Source organism: Trichomonas vaginalis, chromosome IV (assembly GCF_026262505.1).
Source record: "Trichomonas vaginalis G3 chromosome IV, whole genome shotgun sequence".
Taxonomy (NCBI): Eukaryota; Parabasalia; order Trichomonadida; family Trichomonadidae; genus Trichomonas; species Trichomonas vaginalis.
Window position 1 is genome coordinate 2,185,382 of NC_067206.1, and position 20,417 is coordinate 2,205,798.

At 33.4% G+C, this 20,417-nt stretch overlaps 13 protein-coding genes and 2 pseudogenes across 15 annotated transcripts, besides 4 other annotated features; 8 read left to right on the top strand and 7 right to left on the bottom strand.

Moving 5' to 3' along the window:
- Positions 1 to 70: 70 nt before the first annotated feature.
- Positions 71 to 2,201, top strand: TVAGG3_0013320 (uncharacterized protein; the record flags this gene model as incomplete). The annotated part of the gene is made up of 1 exon (XM_001579740.1): positions 73 to 2,133. The coding sequence occupies one exon, from the start codon at positions 73 to 75 to the stop codon at positions 2,131 to 2,133; it is 2,061 nt and encodes a 686-aa protein (XP_001579790.1).
- Positions 2,202 to 2,336: 135 nt separating this feature from the next.
- On the top strand, positions 2,337 to 3,926 carry TVAGG3_0013330 (uncharacterized protein; the record flags this gene model as incomplete). The annotated part of the gene is made up of 1 exon (XM_001579739.1): positions 2,337 to 3,926. The coding sequence occupies one exon, from the start codon at positions 2,337 to 2,339 to the stop codon at positions 3,924 to 3,926; it is 1,590 nt and encodes a 529-aa protein (XP_001579789.1).
- A 986-nt stretch (positions 3,927 to 4,912) lies between these two features.
- On the top strand, positions 4,913 to 5,362 carry TVAGG3_0013340 (protein of unknown function, DUF563 family; the record flags this gene model as incomplete). Its single annotated transcript, XM_001579738.1, has 1 exon — positions 4,913 to 5,362. One exon carries the CDS (start codon positions 4,913 to 4,915, stop codon positions 5,360 to 5,362), a length of 450 nt encoding a protein of 149 aa, XP_001579788.1.
- Positions 5,363 to 6,538: 1,176 nt separating this feature from the next.
- On the top strand, positions 6,539 to 8,212 carry TVAGG3_0013350 (uncharacterized protein; the record flags this gene model as incomplete). Its single annotated transcript, XM_001579737.1, has 1 exon — positions 6,827 to 8,131. The coding sequence occupies one exon, from the start codon at positions 6,827 to 6,829 to the stop codon at positions 8,129 to 8,131; it is 1,305 nt and encodes a 434-aa protein (XP_001579787.1).
- A 160-nt stretch (positions 8,213 to 8,372) lies between these two features.
- TVAGG3_0013360 (uncharacterized protein) lies at positions 8,373 to 9,248 on the bottom strand (the record flags this gene model as incomplete). The annotated part of the gene is made up of 1 exon (XM_001579736.2): positions 8,415 to 9,209. The coding sequence occupies one exon, from the start codon at positions 9,207 to 9,209 to the stop codon at positions 8,415 to 8,417; it is 795 nt and encodes a 264-aa protein (XP_001579786.2).
- A 59-nt stretch (positions 9,249 to 9,307) lies between these two features.
- TVAGG3_0013370 (UV excision repair protein RAD23 family) lies at positions 9,308 to 11,313 on the bottom strand (the record flags this gene model as incomplete). Its single annotated transcript, XM_001579735.1, has 1 exon — positions 9,696 to 10,937. One exon carries the CDS (start codon positions 10,935 to 10,937, stop codon positions 9,696 to 9,698), a length of 1,242 nt encoding a protein of 413 aa, XP_001579785.1.
- A 108-nt stretch (positions 11,314 to 11,421) lies between these two features.
- On the top strand, positions 11,422 to 12,524 carry TVAGG3_0013380 (dynein light intermediate chain family; the record flags this gene model as incomplete). The annotated part of the gene is made up of 1 exon (XM_001579734.1): positions 11,437 to 12,381. The coding sequence occupies one exon, from the start codon at positions 11,437 to 11,439 to the stop codon at positions 12,379 to 12,381; it is 945 nt and encodes a 314-aa protein (XP_001579784.1).
- A 79-nt stretch (positions 12,525 to 12,603) lies between these two features.
- Positions 12,604 to 14,279, bottom strand: TVAGG3_0013390 (uncharacterized protein; the record flags this gene model as incomplete). Its single annotated transcript, XM_001579733.2, has 1 exon — positions 12,620 to 14,203. The coding sequence occupies one exon, from the start codon at positions 14,201 to 14,203 to the stop codon at positions 12,620 to 12,622; it is 1,584 nt and encodes a 527-aa protein (XP_001579783.2).
- Positions 14,280 to 14,334: 55 nt separating this feature from the next.
- Positions 14,335 to 14,356: a mobile genetic element.
- Positions 14,335 to 14,356: a terminal%2Cinverted (terminal inverted repeat of Kolobok-1_TV transposon ID:TVAGG3_0013400).
- Positions 14,357 to 14,720: 364 nt separating this feature from the next.
- On the bottom strand, positions 14,721 to 15,137 carry TVAGG3_0013410 (uncharacterized protein; the record flags this gene model as incomplete). Its single annotated transcript, XM_001290872.1, has 1 exon — positions 14,721 to 15,137. One exon carries the CDS (start codon positions 15,135 to 15,137, stop codon positions 14,721 to 14,723), a length of 417 nt encoding a protein of 138 aa, XP_001290873.1.
- A 446-nt stretch (positions 15,138 to 15,583) lies between these two features.
- Positions 15,584 to 15,840: a terminal%2Cinverted (terminal inverted repeat of Maverick-2 transposon ID:TVAGG3_0013420).
- Positions 15,584 to 20,417: part of a mobile genetic element that runs on past the window's edge.
- Positions 15,841 to 16,275, top strand: TVAGG3_0013430 (uncharacterized protein; the record flags this gene model as incomplete). The annotated part of the gene is made up of 1 exon (XM_051219967.1): positions 15,841 to 16,275. One exon carries the CDS (start codon positions 15,841 to 15,843, stop codon positions 16,273 to 16,275), a length of 435 nt encoding a protein of 144 aa, XP_051104953.1.
- On the bottom strand, positions 16,756 to 17,226 carry TVAGG3_0013440 (repellent protein 1 family; the record flags this gene model as incomplete). Its single annotated transcript, XM_051219968.1, has 1 exon — positions 16,756 to 17,226. The coding sequence occupies one exon, from the start codon at positions 17,224 to 17,226 to the stop codon at positions 16,756 to 16,758; it is 471 nt and encodes a 156-aa protein (XP_051104954.1).
- On the bottom strand, positions 17,257 to 18,042 carry TVAGG3_0013450 (uncharacterized protein; the record flags this gene model as incomplete). The annotated part of the gene is made up of 1 exon (XM_051219969.1): positions 17,257 to 18,042. The coding sequence occupies one exon, from the start codon at positions 18,040 to 18,042 to the stop codon at positions 17,257 to 17,259; it is 786 nt and encodes a 261-aa protein (XP_051104955.1).
- Positions 18,860 to 19,292, bottom strand: TVAGG3_0013460 (annotated as a pseudogene). The gene has a single exon. A coding segment is annotated over exon 1 (433 nt).
- On the top strand, positions 19,338 to 19,610 carry TVAGG3_0013470 (uncharacterized protein; the record flags this gene model as incomplete). The annotated part of the gene is made up of 1 exon (XM_051219970.1): positions 19,338 to 19,610. One exon carries the CDS (start codon positions 19,338 to 19,340, stop codon positions 19,608 to 19,610), a length of 273 nt encoding a protein of 90 aa, XP_051104956.1.
- TVAGG3_0013480 lies at positions 19,635 to 20,177 on the top strand (annotated as a pseudogene). Its single transcript has one exon. A coding segment is annotated over exon 1 (543 nt).

A 20,417-nucleotide genomic window follows, 5' to 3' on the forward strand; every position in this document is an offset into this window, starting at 1 on the left:
TTATTCCGTATTGCATACTTTAATATTTTAAACAAAATTTTATAAATTTTTCATTTTTCATTTGATCGCTTGATGGAAGAAGAACTTGAACTCTACCACTTTCTTAAAAAACACGTTCCTCAAACATCGAATGAATCTATAGTTGAATTTATGGAGAATGTTGAAGCAAAAAGGGAAAAATTAGTTAGAATTCATCGAATAATTACCATTTCTCCTTTTCTTACATCTAAAATCTCATTCGAAGGACTTATTCCACAACTCCATTATCTTCCATCATTCATTTTCCGTCCACAAGAAGTAATTCCGCCTAAAATTTCCCCTCAAATTTTACAACAAGTCGCACAACTATACCAAATGGTTCAACAAGATGCATCAAACTTATTTCAAGCAGTTCTTAAGCTAAAAGGAACAACTTCTTTTTATTTTTTAATTCAATCTTCAATTCCATCAATATACGGTTTCTTCTCTTCGAAAGAGCACATTCAACTTGCATTCCCCTTCTATGTTAATGCCGTTTCGATCGAAGACAAATCAATCGCAACAGAAATTTTACTTCCATTTTTCAGAACTCCATGCATGTATAGATTTTACGAAAGCTCAGTTTTCTCACTTTCAGAGAGAATGCGCTCAGAAACTAGGTTCAAAAAAGGAAAATTACCTGATTCAATTTTATTATACTACCAACAGATATTACTACAGGCCATCGACTCATCCCTCCCATTACTTACACAATCCCACACAACATTGCTTAAAATGATGCTCCAACAATGGGGAGAAACAGATTTTATTAATTTTTTCATCAACACATTACTATATGAGTTTTCTGCAACATGGTTTCAGAATAATTCGCTTGAACTACGCATCCCAATACTCAGATCCATTTTTGATCTTATAATTAACGATGAAAAAATCAAATCCGAAATTTGCGAGAAAGTTCAAGCGAATACCTCAAACCTAGAGCTCCCCAATAACTATATATCATTTGGCCACCAGTATATCCTCATTCTGACCACCAGCGCCGATTTTGTCACTGTTTTGAATGCATACTCCCAAGTAAAATCGATTCCCATGAGTATAATCAACGCCAAAGCAGACATAACCAACAATTTCCATCTCTTCTGGGTAAAAATTTTCTACCGTAGAAATATTCCCCAAATCCAGATCAACAGACCCATTGTTTTCTCCCAAACATACAAGATGCCAGAGGGAGCGAGCGACTACGAGAGAATCTTCCTCCATCTCGAATCCCAAACGAATGATCCGTACGACCAGCTGATCAACTCGAAGGAACTAGGTTTTGTGAGCAATGATGTACGCGAATACATTTTGAGGCGTACGATATCGTACCAGGTCTCTCAATCCCGCAAATTTGAGAGGATGATGGAGTTCCGGCTTTGTTCCAAGCAGCTAGACCGATGGATTGAGATATCTGAGGCAGGACTCCGCCTATCCATCACGCAAATAGCAGAAAAAGCCGCAAACATGGCATTCGAAAGGGGATATAAGTACATGAACTTTGCATTTCGAAAAGCATCGACCATGTTTGACGAGAGGCTTCTCCGGCAGATGCAGTTCCTTGTTCTAGCACAAAGTTACTTCTCTAAGTACATCAGCGGCCTGGAAAAGGACATAAACAAAGTAAACGACTGGTGGTTCAACCTCCTGCAGCAGAAGAACACGGCTCTGGATGATATATACATAGAGTTCACCACAAAGTCTGCGAATGGCCTGTTCTGGGAGTGCGTTGAGGTTTTGCAGACGATTTCTTTGGAAGATTTCAAGATTTCGTTTAGAAATATAATGAGAGTTGTAAGAAATATCGACCAAATTGCTACAACGCACTCACATGAGAGAGAAATCATGAAAACAAGGAGTTTGCTTGAAAAAGCGGTGATTTTGGGAAAATCTTTCAATTTGTTATCGATTTACTTGGCCATTGGACCGATTTGCATGGATAACCAGGCATTTAAAGACCTCTGCACTGAAGAGGAACAGAGATACTGGGTTATTTTCGAGGCTTTGATTTTCACTTTACTGAACAACGAAACAGAGATGTACACGATAATTTCTAAGGTACAAGAAAAACTTAGAAACATAGAAAAGGATGGAGATGATTCAATTGAAGAAAATTAATCCAAAATATTGTTTATTTTGTATTTTTATATTGATAAATAGAGTGTTTTAACTTTCTGATTTAAAAATACTTAAATTTATACTTTTTGGTATTTTTGTCACTTTTCACGATCATTTTTTTAATGGAAAATTTTGTTTCGATTTCGGTTCTAAATACGCATCAGCTCTTTCATAAACATCGGGAAAAGCAATATTGCTGATAAATGACCAGTAATTGGACTTTTTCTTATTCAGCAACTTTCACTTACGACGTCAGACACAAAGATTACCAAATTTTACATTCATATGGAATTGAAATATATTATAAAATTGATGGAGGCGGTCAAAGTTATCTTTTTTCAAGATCAAATGGTGTTTGGACCATTGGTGAGTTTGAGTTTAAGTTACTTTACGAAAACGTTGAAAGCAGTGACTACATCAACATCATATATGATGTCACAAACAAAGGAACTAGATCTCACTCACTTGGTATTTCATCTTATGCAGGACTTTATATTGATAACCACGGAACTAGCACTGTCATTAATCCGCTTGAAGGAAATTTCGGATTTGAAGGAATCTACAATGATCATTCAGCGAAATTCATCCTTCGAGGAACAGAAAGAGTCACTGATGTTGATACAATTTTTTATTATAGAACTAACAGTGATTCTACTCTTGGTAATTTATGGAAAAATCGAAGTAGTTATGATACTAAACCAGTTGGAATTGATTCATGGTTTGCATTTAGTTGGCAAAACAGAAATTTTGAACCACAAGAAGAGAAAAAGTTTTCATTTTTGATTGGAAGAGGAGAATACATCGACAACTACAAAATAACACTGAAAACACCAGTCAAAGATTTCTATCCTCTTATATCAGCAATTCGAAACGAAGTCAGTGTCAGTTCAGTGAAAGAAGGCGTCAAAGTTGAATTGTTCCGAAGTACAGACGGTGTCAACGAAGAAAAGATTGACTCATTCACTGACAACGGCTCTTCACGCGAGATCATCGACTCTGCTCCAAACATCCCATCTAGTGGCTGGCACACAATCAAATACCATCTGACTTCAGACAAGTTCCCCCCTGTCTACTATTCGTTCAGAGTTTTGTCGACTGATAAACCAGAACTAGAAGTTGAAGGAGATGTCAAAACTGAGTACTTTGCAAACGAAGTTTTCCCTTTGAAGGTAACAATTTATGACGATTCGACTGTTTTTCTGATAACAAGAGAAGATGACACGGTTTTAGAGAACGAAAAAGTCATTTGTAATGGTGAATCTATTACCAAAACTATAAACATAACAATTCCCAATGACCGAGTTGACACTGTCCATGTGTTTAGGATTAGACTGAGGGATGAGTTCAATATCGAGTCTGATGAATTCAGTTTCACGTACAAAGTTGTTGAGGTTCGCCCTGACATTGTCTTATCCAGAGCTCTGAGACTTTATTATAATGTTTTGTCTTCTATTGAAGTATCAGGAAGATTCAGGAATTTCCTTGGTCCGACAGAACTTTGTTTGTTTACTTCTATCAATGGAAGTTCTCCTTCAAATCAAAAGTGTGAAAGTGTTTCAGACAATCAGTTTCACGATTTCCGATTCTACTACAAAATCACATCCTCCATTGATAGTATTAACAATCTTACCATTTATTGCCTTAACTCAGATCAAACGAAATCAAATGTTATCTTTCATGAATTTGGTGTCGTATCTAGAATTTTCTTAATCAATCATCAAACTTGTTACAAATCATATTTTTCTTTTAATGGATATTCTGTATTATATATTTTGATAAATGTTAAAAAATAAAATTACAAAGCAGGCATCGCTTTGCCTGTTTTTATTATACTAACATTAACTAAGTTTTTCATAAAAATTTTTTTCCCATGAATAAAGAGATTTCGTAAATTTATTTCAGTCTAGAAATTTTTGTCACTTTTTTGTAATTCGAGATAGTTGGAATTAAAACCACACCTAAGACATTAATTAGACATACAACTTTCTTTTTAATCTTCACAATCATTAATTTTCTGGTGTTTTACATAAGATCAAATACAGTTCCTTCTTGTTTTGAGTTAATTTATGATTTTCAAAATGTATTTGACCAAATCTTCTATGATGACTTAGCTCTCAGTTTCATTAGTGAACATCAAATCGTTAACTTCAAGTCTTCTTCAAATATAACTAACCAATTGCGCTCAAATCTTGATTTGTCAAAAGGAGTCACTTTTTATGCTGTTTCCACATTCAGTGAAATCGACACGATTGTCCATATTAAGAATTGCTGTGTCTCTTCTACCGCAGAAATCCTAGCAGAAGGGCATTTCCTAACATTCAGAAACAAAGAAAAACTCGGAGACCAAAAAATTGTAAAAAATATTACAAAAACATGTGACAAAATTTTATGCTTTAATAACAACTGCCAGACAATATACGGACACTTCATTTACGATTTCTTGGCATCACTAGTTATCGTACCAAAAGAACTACTGAACGGAGCCAAAGTTTTAACAACTTTCAATGAAGAAAAAAGTAAAGAATTTTTGTCACTTTTTGGATTTAATTCAAGTGACTTAATTTATGAAGAAAATGGATATGTCTTCTGCAATGACTTATATTATGTGAAGAATTTTGTTCCATTTCTTGGCAAACTAGTATATTCTGTTCCATTATTATCCAAAATTTTAAAACAAAAATTAAAACTAAATAAAATCAAACCAACAAGGATAAATTTTCTAAACAGAATCAATTATCCGAGAGTGCTGACGAATATCAATGAAATCATAAAATTAGGAATGAAGAAATACCCAAAGTATGTATGGAAAGAAATCGATTGCATGGAGAAGAGATTGTCTGTTTTTGCAAAAGAAATTTCTACGTCATTAGTTTTAGTTACTACAGCTGGCTCCGGAACAGCAAATTTTGTATTCATGCATGAGAAGACAGGAGTAATCATTGCTGCTCCAAATGTCAATGAATGGTCAGTCATCTCAACTGTTTCACTAAATCTATTTATGATTTACTACAAACAGTCATCGCTAGGTTTCTGGGAGGCCCAGGATATCCAGATCAGTTATAATCCTTTCTTTAACCACTTCGAAAATATTTTGTATGCAGTTAAACACGGAAAATGGGATTCCTTATCTACAGACTATCAACCATTTTTAGATTTGGCAGATGTTGAAATGAAACTCGAATATAAACTCAGAGAAACCGAAGTCAAAATGTCCGATATTTATAATTAAACACTAATATATTTATATAATTTTTATCTAACAAAAGTAACATTATCAATAGTCAACGACAAATCAGTAGATTGCACAGTCTTAAGTTTCTATAATTTACTGCTTCAATATAGCTCAGTAATGAGCACTATAGATACAGCTATTAAGCTTTTCATATTTTGCAATTGTTAAGGAATAACAAATATTTTTTGATCAATTAGTGAATATAGCATGAATTAAGCTTCGTAAAGATCATATAATATGAATAAAGATATTAGTATCTATATTACGATGGTTAATGTGAAAGATAACAGTATCATTTTTTAAATTATCTTTGAAAACTACGTTAAACTCTCGCATTATAGTATTTATTGAATGTAAGAAGTTGATTGTCTAATTGACAATACGATAGTCATAATGATTAGATAAAAATATTGGAAATCTTTTGCAATGAGAATTTTTGAAGTAAAAAATATTGCTTTGACAAAATAATATTCATGTATTCTTACTTACAAACTCAAAGATAATGATGAATATATAGAAAAATAAAAATTTGTTAATAATCAAACAAAATATTGATAGTGGTGCTTCAAAGAAATTCAATGAAATCTAACGTGTCCATATTCAATTATTTCGACTTCTGTTTATGAAATTCGTTCATAACATATTATCAGGATGCTGAAAAAGTGAGAGTGTCAAATATTTAAGGTTCTTTTTTGAGAACAACCGCTAAATAAAAAATCCAAATAAACGACACATTTGGCATCTATGATATATAATAAAACTATTTTCCCATATATTTTGAGCAAAAAACTCAAAATTGAGAGTGGTAGCACTTCTTAAAATTTTTTAGGTTCTGTCTAAAGTAATTCACATCTAAGCATCCTGTAAAAGAAAATTGAGATTTAGAGTGTTTATTCAGTCTAGTTGCTTGATTTTTCTGAGATTTTTTTTAAAGAATATTTAGCAAGGCCCGGGCATCATTACAAATTGCTTACATTTCTTAAAATATGATGAATCCAAGGAGAATTTTAAGAATTTATTATCATTTAATAATATCGACGCTAGGATCTTGTAATCTAACAACATTTATATTAAAACATGAGTGTATATGACCAAATAAGGTAAAATATTATACTAAATATTGTATAAATTAAGTATTTAGTCTATTTTAAAAACAATTTAACTAATATTTTGCTTATAACCAATTGTAATGCAGTAAAATGGGATTAATGAGAAATTTGTTATTGTGGTTTGCCGTCAGAAAGCTTCAGTTTTATACTTTTCTGAATATTTATTACATTTTGTTGAACTTTCGTTGATGAATTGTATAGAGAATGCCTATGTATTGTTACTCTTCTTCAATCCGATCATTTCTTGAAAGATGATAAGGTGAGGATAATTCAATAACAAAATTTCTTACAAGGACTAAAAAAAAATTCCCACTAATTGAATTCATTTTTATCGTTATTTTTTTGTTAAGTCATGGAATATCACATTAATTCACTTCCTGAAGACAAATTTGATCCCAAAGTTGTCAGGTTCTTCATACCAGTTATTCCTACCCCAGAAAACATCAGTAAATTTAAAGAAATATTTCCGCAATTATTTGTTAAGCTTTCTGATCTTACGCAATTGTATGTAACCACAAGTGTTCATGCGCAGATCATTCCTAAGCCTATTATCACTAAAAAATCCACAAGATACGACAAACCAATTCAAAATTTTATGATTAAAAAAATCAACAAACTTCAATTACAAATCAATAAGTTTAAATCAGAGTTTTACGAGCAAAAAGCCCGAATCATCAATGATGTTACTGTTTATATCAATAGTTGCTTTGATTCTGAGTGTTTTATGGAATTTGACATTGAAGGCTATAAAGCACGAGTAATGAGGGAGTACGACAACCACCCCACTGTCAAGAAAATCATTCATCATTCAAATTCAATTTTAAATTATTTGGCAAGACTTGATCAGAGCATCGAAGAAAGACTCAACATCAATCTAATGAAGCAGACCCTTGCCGAAGCTACCAAATTCGTTGATACAGACCTTGATTTTTCTCCTTATAACAGTTTTGACGCAGCTTTTGCTGATTTCACAGAAGCATCGAAGACAATACAGAGGTTCGATATATGCGTTGCCAATGTAATTAAGACATTAACTAAACGCAGAATCAATATGAAAGAATTAGACCAAGTAAATAAATCGTTTAACTTACTTTTCGAGCCGAAGAATGCAAATGAGAGGCTTGTTATGCATTCTGCTATAGTTCGAGTCATGTTTGACGAAATTAGCTTGGTCAAGAATTTCTTTTTGTTTTCAGAGGAGGGATCAGAGATGTTTGTAGAAAAATGTGCTGTGATAAGGCGACAGACACCAAAAGAGCTACAAATCGTTGAAAATATCATGCTACCAGTTTATATGAATCAACCGTTTGAAGAAATAGTTTCTATATCACCAGATCTCATCGATGCAACAAGAATACTCAATAGCTTGCATTTCTTGACTAATCCTTATGATATTGTCTACCAAACATTTAAAGCTGTCAGATCTATCGACCAATTTGTGAAGAATAACTTGGGAGGGAAGGGAAATACTAATATGTCCTTCGATGACGTGTTCTCTCTGTTCTGTCCAGTTATGGCAATGGATCCTCCAAAGAATGCAGTTGCTCTATCTAGATTCCTGCTTTCAGTTGATGGATTGAAGTTCTCGCAACCACTGGACTTCTCAAAACTCATGTTGTCTTCATCTATTGATTATATTTCAAACAAAACAATTTGAATTGAGGAAATTATGGTTTTGATCGTAATTGGACCTTTTGTATTTGATTGTTTGTAGTGATATTTTTAATTTATTTGTTTTTTTTTAAATTCTCAATGTTTATTAACTAATATTAGTAAAAATTTGCAATAATAAATGTCAGTATTCAAGTTATACCAGTTTTTATATAGGTATTTTACTGTTGATGATAAAGAAATAGAAATGTCAAACAAGAAAAACAAAAATCCATGGAATGTTGGCCCTAAATACAAACTTTATTGGATAAATTCAAAAATCAAATAAATCAGAAAATTTGCTTCACTAATCTTTTCATTGCCTTCTTAATATGTTCTACAAACATGCGAACCAATTGTTCAATCTCTTCTGGTGTAAGTTTTCTGTATTCATCTACTGTTCCGTCTTTCTTTGTTGCATCGGTTTGGACTGTGAAAATAACTTCATATTTATGGAGCACAGCCAATTGTCCTTCTTCGGTAATTTCCGTATCGTTGTACACTGATTGAGTGCGGAATTCATGGGTATTAGTATCAATTCTATATAGTCCATAACTTGATAATAGCGCAAGGTTATCTCCCTCAATTATGGCTTGTCCTTGGTGAACACAAGGACTTTGTTCATCACCTTTTGCTTTAGTATTCACTGTGTCGCCAAAATCATAAGAAGCTGCGTCTTTTGCTTCATTCATATATTTTTCTGTTTCGGATTGACCGACATATCCAAATACCATAGCCGGATTTGCATATTGAGACTCAGTTGAATGTCGAAGAACAAAGCATATTTGTTCAGCCCAAGATTCTACTTGATGCCCTACCTTTCTCCATACTCTCTTCGTTTCTGCTTTTCCTTTATCTACAAGTGCTTCATATCCCTTTACAACAACATCAGCCAATTGATTTCCAGCCTTATGCCCAGCATCTTCTAACTTATGCCCAGCATCTTCTAACTTACTCTCAGCTTCATCTTTTATCTGATGCCCAACATCTTCAGCCTTATGCACAACTTCATCTTTTAACTTGTGTCCAACATCTTTTAACCTTTCTCGCAGTTTGGAGCAAATTAGGAAAAGAAATAGCATCATTTTTTTTTGAACGATGTTTTTATGGTTACGGTTATTAAATCTTATTATTTAATCATTAGCACAATTTAAGGGTAATTTCAGTGAAATATTAAGTCTGTCAAAATATCAATTTTTATGTCAATTTTCAATCAAAATAAGAAAAGTTTTTCTATTTTTATTGCTTCCTTCATAAATGCCTTAGTTATTCAATTGTTTATTTTGTTAATAAAGAGATAGAAATCAGATTCGATTTAATACCAAAGGTTTAATCAGAAAAAATTAAATTATAGTATTTGTTTAGTTTGGAACATGTTTTGATATGAAAAATTAATTTCATTGAAAAATTATTCTATAATAGAGTATTTTGAAGTACTAGCAATAGCTATGGCGCCAACATATCAAAAAACAAAAAAATATTAAACAAAAATAATAAAAATTAAATTTCGCACAAATTACGATAGAAATATTAAATTTTCCTATGGCAAAAATGTTCTGACAGTTAACAAATCATTTCTTAAAAGCAGTTAACTCATCATGCAACAATTTCACGTTGTGATTATAATATTGAAGTCTATTCAAGATATAGTTGATTCCTATACCAAGGTTATTCAAATACTTGACCTCAGCAAGTTCTTCTTGTGTCAAATTTTTTGAGATCTCCTGCAAAGTTGGTTGTGTCCCAATTCTTATGCTGTCGCAATCATATTCGCTCGGATCCAATCCTAGAGCGATTATAAAACCCTCTGGGTTTGTTCTGACAGGATTCTCAAATTCGGCTGGATTTGTTTCCGCGAGCATCTCCACGATGTTAAACAGGCCTTGCTTGTTCATCATGAGGATGTTTCTCATGCTACGGCGAATTCCTGAGGGCAAAAACCTAAATTCGGGTGAAATAAATCTGATTTCTTCGCATTGGTACCTTCTTGGATCAGCACCGATCTTTGTGAGGAAGGCTTCTGGATTTGAACGTATCGTGGTTGCAAAATCATGATCCATTGAGTCAACAGTTTGAATTATGGTTACAAGCTTTTCTGGATGCTTCTTTATTTCTTCTACAATAGGAATATTCTTCCCTGATCCAAGGAAATTGGGTTCGTCATCTTCGTAATCAGAATAATAGTAGTCACTATCACTATTGATTTCGATGCTGTCAACATCGTCTCTGTTGTTTTGACTTGTGGCTTGTTCGACATTTACTATGTTTCTAAGAGGATTTTGCTGCTGTGGAAGCTGAAAAACTGTTTGAGGAATATCTGGAGGAGGAATGTTGTTTGAATTGCCATTTCTTTGATTTCTGTGATAGACAAGAAGTTCTGCAGCTCTTTGCACATCTCCTTGAGATAGTCGTAATGCAATATAAGCTTCTTCGCGCGTAAAACCTAAATCGGCCAAAGTTCTTCGAGATTCTTCGCTCTCAGAATCGTTTTGATTTTGATTCTGTTGTTGATCTTGTCCTTCTTGCTGGTTTTCGGTTGCATTCTGTTGATTAGCTTCTTGATTTTCTTGAGAATTTGATGGAACATCTTTAACAGGACGGCTAAGACATAATAAAAAATCTGATGGTTTCATGTTTAATGAAGATATAGTAACTAAATCGTGTAAATAATGTGCACGAAAAATTATTTTGATAACTCCTGGTTGTAAATAGTTTTTGTTGACAAGAAATTGCTTGATCTGCTTGATTGAAGCATTTGCCAGGAGGTTCAAACGAAAGCGTTCTCCTGTTAAAACCCTAAATTCAACAAGCATTGTCACTTTTTTAATCAAAAAATGAAATAGCCAATCTCTTGCATGACCATATTACCATACACATACGTATATTAATTTTATCTTTTTTTGAGAAATGGAGCATGTTGATTTTTTATTCAACATTTGAGTCCATTCGAAATTTTTTCCCAGTCTACGTGCATGTGTATTATTGCACATTGCCGATCAAAGTTCAGCATTCAAGTTATCAATGCTGAACAGCGTGTCACTCCGGGAGACTTGGAAGATACAATCTATGAATATCATAGTAATGTCAATTCTGTATAGCAGTAATATACAATTTGGTTTAAACAGAGTCACAGTATATGTGAGTATTCTTTAAAGAACGATTGCTTCATGATAGATAATCCAATTTGCAATAATTACATATGAAATATTGATTTTTAATAAAATTTCCTCTTACATAGATGATCTAGAAGCACTGAGACTTGGTTCCTAAAAATTATTAATATTTTTTATTTGTCACTTTTATTCCAATAAAATGAATGATTCGCTTACAAAACTTTTAGATCTTGCCCGCGGAGCGCTACCAGAACTGACAGACTGTTACTTTTTCCTAATTGGACGTCATGGTAGTGGAAAATCTTCATTAATAGCAAATTTTTCACCAGAAGTTAAAGAATTACAATCTCGATCGACATTTGGCTATGAATACACCGACTTTGTTCATGATAACAAATATCTAATACACATATACGAATTTAATGATACAGCCTATAATAATTTATTATTTGATTTAATTAAAGAGAATATCGACAAATCATGCATTATTTTTACATTCGATATCAATCATCCGACTACTATTTCAACAGATGTTACTAATATAATTGCTCCACTTTATACTTCACTGAATCAATTTTTCGAAAATACGACAAGACAAAAAGATCTTGAAAAATACTATTCTACAATATGTTCGAAAGATCCTATTAACCATTCCCAAAGCACTATGAAGATAAATACATATGTTCCTACTGTTTTTGTTGGGACATTCGACGAATCTCTTGAAGATTTATCAGATCCGAAGTTCGATGGCTACATGAACTATCTCAGAGAAGCAGCCATTCCTTATGGTGCATCAATTACACTATCAAAATCTAAGATTGCGCTTGAGTTGTTCATTTATTTGTCTTTGAGAGAACAAATTTCAGAATTTTATTGGGACAAAGTATGCGAAAGAACTAATTATTTCATCCCCCCTGCATGGGATAGCATAGAGAAAGTGGAAGCTGTAGAAAAGGAAGTAATTGAAGAAGCAGAAAAAGAAATTCATGAATCAGATGAAATTAAAGTGCAAGATTATAATAGTTTCTTATCTGAATTGGCAAAGAATGGACATATCTTCTCAACAACGTCGAGAAAGAAGTTTATGTCCCCTGAAAAACTTTCTTCTGCTGGTCAAGATGACTATTTAAAGCAATTTATGTGATTTGTTTTGTAATATTAATATGTTTCTTTTCTTGTTTAGATTAAAATATATAAACAAAAATCTATCATAAACTTAAAATATAATATGTTTGAATAATCTTTGTATCACTCTTGGAGACATGAGTTGCCCAAGTCTCTCCGAATGACAAAATATTCAACTCCAAAATTTCATAACATCTCATTTTTTATTAATAAACATTTAGATAAATATTCCATAACATAATTTTTTTATGATAACACTATGAGAAATCAATTAATGGCACGAAAAGAACGTACCATTCCAGTTCTTGTGAATTCACACATGAATGCATTCTTTGAAGAATTGGTTGAGAAATAATTCCAAATTCATGAAAGGTAACATTTGATTTCGTTTGATCTGAGTTAAGGCAATAAATGGTAAGATTGTTAATACTATCAATGGAGGATGTGATTTTGTAGTAGAATCGGAAATCGTGAAACTGATTGTCTGAAACACTTTCACACTTTTGATTTGAAGGAGAACTTCCATTGATAGAAGTAAACAAACAAAGTTCTGTCGGACCAAGGAAATTCCTGAATCTTCCTGATACTTCAATAGAAGACAAAACATTATAATAAAGTCTCAGAGCTCTGGATAAGACAATGTCAGGACGAACCTCAACAACTTTGTACGTGAAACTGAATTCATCAGACTCGATATTGAACTCATCCCTCAGTCTAATCCTAAACACATGGACAGTGTCAACTCGGTCATTGGGAATTGTTATGTTTATAGTTTTGGTAATAGATTCACCGTTACAAATGACTTTTTCGTTCTCTAAAACCGTGTCATCTTCTCTTGTTATCAGAAAAACAGTCGAATCGTCATAAATTGTTACCTTCAAAGGGAAAACTTCGTTTGCAAAGTACTCAGTTTTGACATCTCCTTCAACTTCTAGTTCTGGTTTATCAGTCGACAAAACTCTGAACGAATAGTAGACAGGGGGGAACTTGTCTGAAGTCAGATGGTATTTGATTGTGTGCCAGCCACTAGATGGGATGTTTGGAGCAGAGTCGATGATCTCGCGTGAAGAGCCGTTGTCAGTGAATGAGTCAATCTTTTCTTCGTTGACACCGTCTGTACTTCGGAACAATTCAACTTTGACGCCTTCTTTCACTGAACTGACACTGACTTCGTTTCGAATTGCTGATATAAGAGGATAGAAATCTTTGACTGGTGTTTTCAGTGTTATTTTGTAGTTGTCGATGTATTCTCCTCTTCCAATTAAAAATGAAAACTTTTTCTCTTCTTCTGGTTCAAAATTTCTGTTTTGCCAACTAAATGCAAACCATGAATCAATTCCAACTGGTTTAGTATCATAACTACTTCGATTTTTCCATAAATTACCAAGAGTATAATCACTGTTAGTTCTATAATAAAAAATTGTATCAACATCAGTGACTCTTTCTGTTCCTCGAAGGATGAATTTCGCTGAATGATCATTGTAGATTCCTTCAAATCCGAGATTTCCTTCAAGTGGATTAATGACAGTGCTAGTTCCTTGGTTATCAATATAAAGTCCTGCATAAGATGAAATACCAAGTGAGTGAGATCTAGTTCCTTTGTTTGTGACATCATATATGATGTTGATGTAGTCACTGCTTTCAACGTTTTCGTAAAGTAACTTAAACTCAAACTCACCAATGGTCCAAACACCATTTGATCTTGAAAAAAGATAACTTTGACCACCTCCATCAATTTTATAATATATTTCAATTCCATATGAATGTAAAATTTGGTAATCTTTGTGTCTGACGTCGTAAGTGAAAGTTGCTGAATAAGAAAAAGTCCAATTACTGGTCATTTATCAGCAATATTGCTTTTCCCGATGTTTATGAAAGAGCTGATGTGTATTTAGAACCGAAATCGAAACAAAATTTTCCATTAAAAAAATGATCGTGAAAAGTGACAAAACAACTTTCTCTTTCATATTAAGGGTATAGTAAACTCAAAATTCTAGAGTTTTGAGAGTGCCAATAAACTCTATAGGCCTATATATATCTATATTTTAAAGGAGAGGTTACGCCATAATATTTGATATTATAAATTATTAATTCAAAATAAAAGTAGAAAATGAAACTAATTTTATTCTAACCTATATAAATATATCAATAATCTAAAATGATTATAGTCTGAACTATATTTTACCAGATTATCAAATATAAGAGAAATGAAATAAGGCATAAAAATATCATAGCATAATTATTGGATAAATGCATTAATAAATTATTTATATCATAATGAGAAAAAATCAAAATAAGAAAATGAGCATAATAATAATTTAATTAAAAACAAAAACAATAAATAAAATGTAATTTTCGTTAATCAAAGTCATCAATGTCTTCGTCTTCTGATTCCCATTCGGACTTGAAAACTTGATAATCTCCTCCTGGTACACTCTGAATGGATTTTTTGTATTTGTTCTGTTTTTTAGAACCTTTTGTAACAGTTTTTTGTTTCAATATCATTTTGGAGTAACAATTCTCTTCAAATGATTTGACATAATCTTCTGGAAGTGGGGAAAGATGTAATGCTTTTTGTATATCTCCGAGAAAATGCTCTGGATCATTCCATTCTAAGATTGCAACGTTAACTCTAATGTTAATGTTCTTCCAGGCTCTTGATTTGTCCAAATAGCATGCAATTTTGGAGTTAAACGCTTCATTCATGCAGGTAGATCCAATGGAAGAAACTTTGGAAACTATGGGTGTCCATTTGTGAACCCAGTCATAGAGCATGAATTGAAGTTGGATCGAATTGACACCTTTTTGCCATTCAAAGCATTTGTAATTGAGCGGTTCGCAAAAAGAATGATTGCCTATGTAATGGTAGACACAATTCTCCCACATTTTCGTACGTTTGTCAATATTTTCTTCGGCAAAACATGACCAAAGCCACATACTTAGGCTTGCATTCAGACCCCAGAAAGGTCTCTCTATTTTTTCAATCTTCTGAGTCTTGTCGTTGAAAACTTCAACTGTCTTATGAGAAGCTGAGAACTTTGTAAAATCTTTTGAGATATTTTTGATACATGACCTGGATCGAATCTTTCAAGATGAGAGACGCCAAATTCTTTAAAGACAGAGACACTTTTGTTATCTCGGTCTTTAATAATCTCTTTAACATCTTTCAAGATATTGTATTTCTTTAATTGCTTCAAGATGATTCGAGTTCCAGCACTTTCAGTTAGTATCCCTAAGTCGTGTACAGCGGCACTGCGCGCCTCCGTACACCACTTAGCGGTTTTGACACTTTACGAAACCAGTAACGTATATTTTACAACACAAACACAAACACCAACTTAACCTTAAATATTTACAAAACTATCTGACACATAAACGACTTCACTAACGAACTCACTAACGAATTCACTACCGTCCTCACTAAATAAAAAATAACCTTATTTTTATTTTTTTTAAATTTTTATTTCATTACAAAGACATGTCCGACTACATTTACTATGACTCTTTCCCAGAACGTTTCCGTGAACTATTCAAAACTCAAGTAAAACTGAGAAACATGCATTTTAACAAAGACAGACCCATTGACGATGAAAGAAACCCTGAATATATTACAATCCCTTATGACGCAAAGTTCATTGCATACATTCCTTATGGTCGCAGAGGAACGAAAACTATTTCAACAAAGAACAAAAATTATTTCTGGAGCGATGAAGAAAATTGCCTTATCTACATAAATGCATACTTAAATAAAGCTACATATTGTACAAAAGAAGGTTGGACTGGATTTGAGCTCTACATATACGACGACGATGGAAACAGACGTTGTGTATACCCATACGATAATATGTACCATTGTTTTCATCAAGCATTAAACGAATACATAGTCAGTAAGGGTCTCATTCCTGCTGAGTAGAAATGTTATATTTTTGTTCTGTCATTTATAAAAAAAATAAACTTAAAATTAATGATATCACCACTCCCACACGTATGAAAACATAGCGCAAAAATAAATTTAGGTGAAGTGGTGAAATCTCACCTCTTTTTTCACCTAGCCGCTTTGCGGCTCTGACCCTTTGGGTCTCTTTTTTCACCTCATGAATTCATTGCTTTATAACTCTCTTCCTTTCTCCAACTCTTCTAACTTCTTCCTAAGTTCAGCAATGTTGTCCTCATGAAGTTTAATCTTCCTTAATATACCTTCTCTATCTAATGGTTGCTTTATCTTTCTAAACTGAACTCTACCATCCTTCATAGTATGAACGTAAAAACCTTCTGGAACCGCTCCTGATTTAATGTATTCTACCAAAAATTTTTGTTTCATTGCTTCAGTGACTTTAGTCGTCATTTTACTCTAAATAAAATGTTCAAATAAAATAAAACTAACATTATTTTTTCAGTAAGGAAACGCAGGAGTTTTACGATTTATTTGAGGAGTAGGTTCTGGTTTAAATGTTGGAGTCGGTTTTGGAGTTGACTTTTGAACAGGAGTTTGTACTTTCATAGGTTCAGGAGTCATTGAAGGTGTTGTTTGTGAAGGCGTTGGTTTTGACGTTGGTTTTGGCGATGGTGTCGGAGTTTGTTCAAATTCAGCTACTTCAGTATTATTTATAACATTTGCTTTATTTCTTTTCAACATCATTACTGCTCCTGCTGTAGCTAGCAAACCTAGTGGGAGACCATATTTTATATAAGGACTTGACCAAATGCTATTTTTGACAGGAGCTGGTGGAACACCTAACCTTGGTGAGACTGCTCTTTGCCATTGTGCAGCTCGTAAGAAATATTCAATAGGTGCTCCATAATCGTTTGGTAAAGTTTGTTTCATAGATGGTGAAGGTTCACGAGAGCTTGATGAAGAACTCATTTATAAGCTTTAAAAATAAACGTTCATCCTTTATTCCTCACTGTCGTCCGTGGCTAAGTTATAGTCGTCAAGTCTTATTATTGGTATGCCTGACTGTCTTACTTGTATTGCAAAGCAACAATCCCTCATAAATCCAATAAGTGGCTTTGGTACGTTTTCAGTTGCTAGTTCAATAGGTCCTTTAACAGACAATTTGTATGTTATTGGAGCAGTAGATGTTTGACCTTGCTGGAAGCAAAAGTCCACTTCTGTTGGAAAACCACATAAGAAATGTGTGTTGTCATAGCTATCCCATTTATGTTCCACACTACCATCATCCACCAATGACCTCATAACATCTTCATTAAATCCAATCATATCATTGTTTGTATTGCAAGCGTTCGCAACCATTTCATAAAATACAGGTCCATATGATTTTTCAGGTTCTGCAGGCATATTTCCATAAGCTCCCATGGAAAGCTGAAGATATTTAAACTTAGGGTTCTCAAAATTAACATAATAGTTGTCTTTCTTTCTAAATAGTGCCCAAATACTTTTAACATTAATAGGCGTATAAGCTGCTGTAAATGTTGCACTTGAACTATCTGTATTCTTTGAGAATGAACCGTCCATAGGAATCCAATCCATAACTTTAACAGGAAAACATAAAGCCTCGTTTGTATAATGTTCTACAAGTTCTGTATAAATGTTAGGGTCTAAAGAGAATGACTTTGGATGAATGAAACATTCATTAAAATCCATCTTTGTTCGAAATAGTTGCTGGTTTACAGTTGTAATAGTAACTGTTCCACTAGCTTCTACTGCCTTCGTTATCATAGTGAATGGTTCATTCCATGGAACAAATTTATTTGTCGGTGGATTTGAATCTGAAGCAAATGCAACTTTAAGAGTTGGATTGAAAGCAATGATATCATTTACAGATATAGATGTGCATTGTAAGGCGTCGCTACTGAACTTTACTTTAAGCTGAATGTTTCCTGCAAAAGCTGGAATAAATCGAATAGCTTCTAATGGAAGGAATCTTCTAACAGGAATTCTTAAACGAAGCTTAAAATCAAATGATTTTCCTGCTGTAATTGGACCACTAACAATTTGTCCTGTTCTGCATGTTCCCGAATGACTCCATACATCTTCATGTCGAGTCTTTGAAAAAAACATCTACTTTCTTTATTTGTTCGGTAGTTTGTGAGTTTGAAGTTATATATGCTTCTTCTCTTGCGTTGTCTTGAGAATATACGATACGACCATTTGCAAGGATTTGATATCCAGCAACTGCATAGAAAGCGTCATCGAAACCAATCCAAAATCCTGGTGGGTTTGTTTTATTGGAACCTGAACCAATTTCTTTATCTACAATAAATTGACCTTCCATTTTATACGTAATGAATGTATTGTAAAGGTCCAACATATTTTCACCAGGAGGTGAGAGATTGAATGTTACCCATGTGTTATCTTTAGCAGTTCCAGGTTGTGATGGAATCTTTGCGTCAGAATATTTTCTATTAGTGTCACCAATTTGAACTGCATTGTCTATGATATCGAAATATGAGCGAATCTGATGAATATGCTCTGCTGGAGTAAATTCGTTTAACTGTTCGTTCTGCATGTATTTACTTCAGATAAAAATATCTATTTACTTCATTATTCTCACTCTTCTTCTTGGTATTCGTGGGAAGTTGTTTCTTGACATTTTCAATGAACTGTACATTCTCTTTTGTCTCAACTTCTTTCACTGGCGGGTCAGGGTTCTTTGACTCGGTTTGTTTTTCAATGAAATTCACGAACTTTGCAATAAGCTCTTGGTTCGTTATTGAAAGTACATCTGGCTTCTTTTCTTCTTGTTCTTTTGGTGGCTCAGTTTGAACAGAAGGTTTTATATGGGCTTCGTGGACTTCACCCTTGCCATGCACCTTAATGTTGTCGCTCTCTGCATTCGCTAATGGTACCTTTCTTTTTCTTACGTATATTTTACCATCTTTACTCTGACTTACGTAATAGAAAGGATGTTGTATTCCTCTTGCGTCATTTAATATAATAGACTCTCGCTCTGATTTTGACAAGCTCATTTTACATCGGTTAAAGTTTTAAGTTAGTTTTTTATCTACAGTCAAATGACTCAGACAAGTCATATGGACAAGACCCAAGGGGTCATAGATGTTGAAGCATTGAAGAAAGAAATTCGCGAGCAAATTTTATCCGAACTGAAGGAACAAAAACAAGAACAAAAGCCAGAGAGACCAAAGAGAAAACTTAGTGAAAAACAACTAGCTGCATTAGCTGCTGGAAGACAGAAGAACCCACGTTTGCTGGCGAAAAAAGCTAGAGAAGAAGCAAAAGCAAAGGAAGAACAAAAAGCAAAGGAAGCTGAAGCAAAGAAAGAGTAAATGGTTTATTTTTATCCAAACTAAATGTATAGACAAATACCTTTATCTGTTGCGTTCAGTAGTGAAAACCCTGACGTCAAAATAAAGGGGAACAGAGTAACGTTTAAGTTTCCAACAGACTGGATTGTGAACATAAATGAAGAGAAGTACATTGGCATAACATCTATGTATATAACACGTGCTTTCAGAAAGGTTGACTTTATACTTCAAGTCGAGATAGAAAATGACGAACAGTCTTTAAGCGCCCAAAACATTCACATATACAAATACTTTAAAGACGATACAACATTGTTGCAATGTATGATTTCATTTAATGAGATGTTCGAGAAAAAGTTCAACATTGAAGTACAAACTTTACAGCCTTTACGTGAGTTTCTTGCACAACTGAAGGAAGAAGGTAGTCAGCCACAACTTATAGACTTTCATTATGAATTTAATGAAAATGAAGATGGAACACATGACTGTCAATTCATTGTATTCTCACCATTCAATGAAGTCGCTAAAAAGAAAGAAAATCCATTACGTATAAGATTTCAAATCTCCGAACCAAGTGATGATTTTAAGAATGTTTTCAATTATGATGCAATGCTTCGAGGAAAAATGAATTTTCAAAGATTGTAACACCTGGCATTTGGGATAGAAAGCAAGCAATACTTTACTCTAATATAGCCAAAGGCGTTGAAAATGAGTTCATTGGTCATACAAGAACTTCACCACTTCCTAACCCTAAATACTATAAATTAACTGGCTTCAATCGTGAGTTTTGGATAGACATGTTCTCCACTCATGACCATAAATGTCCAGTGT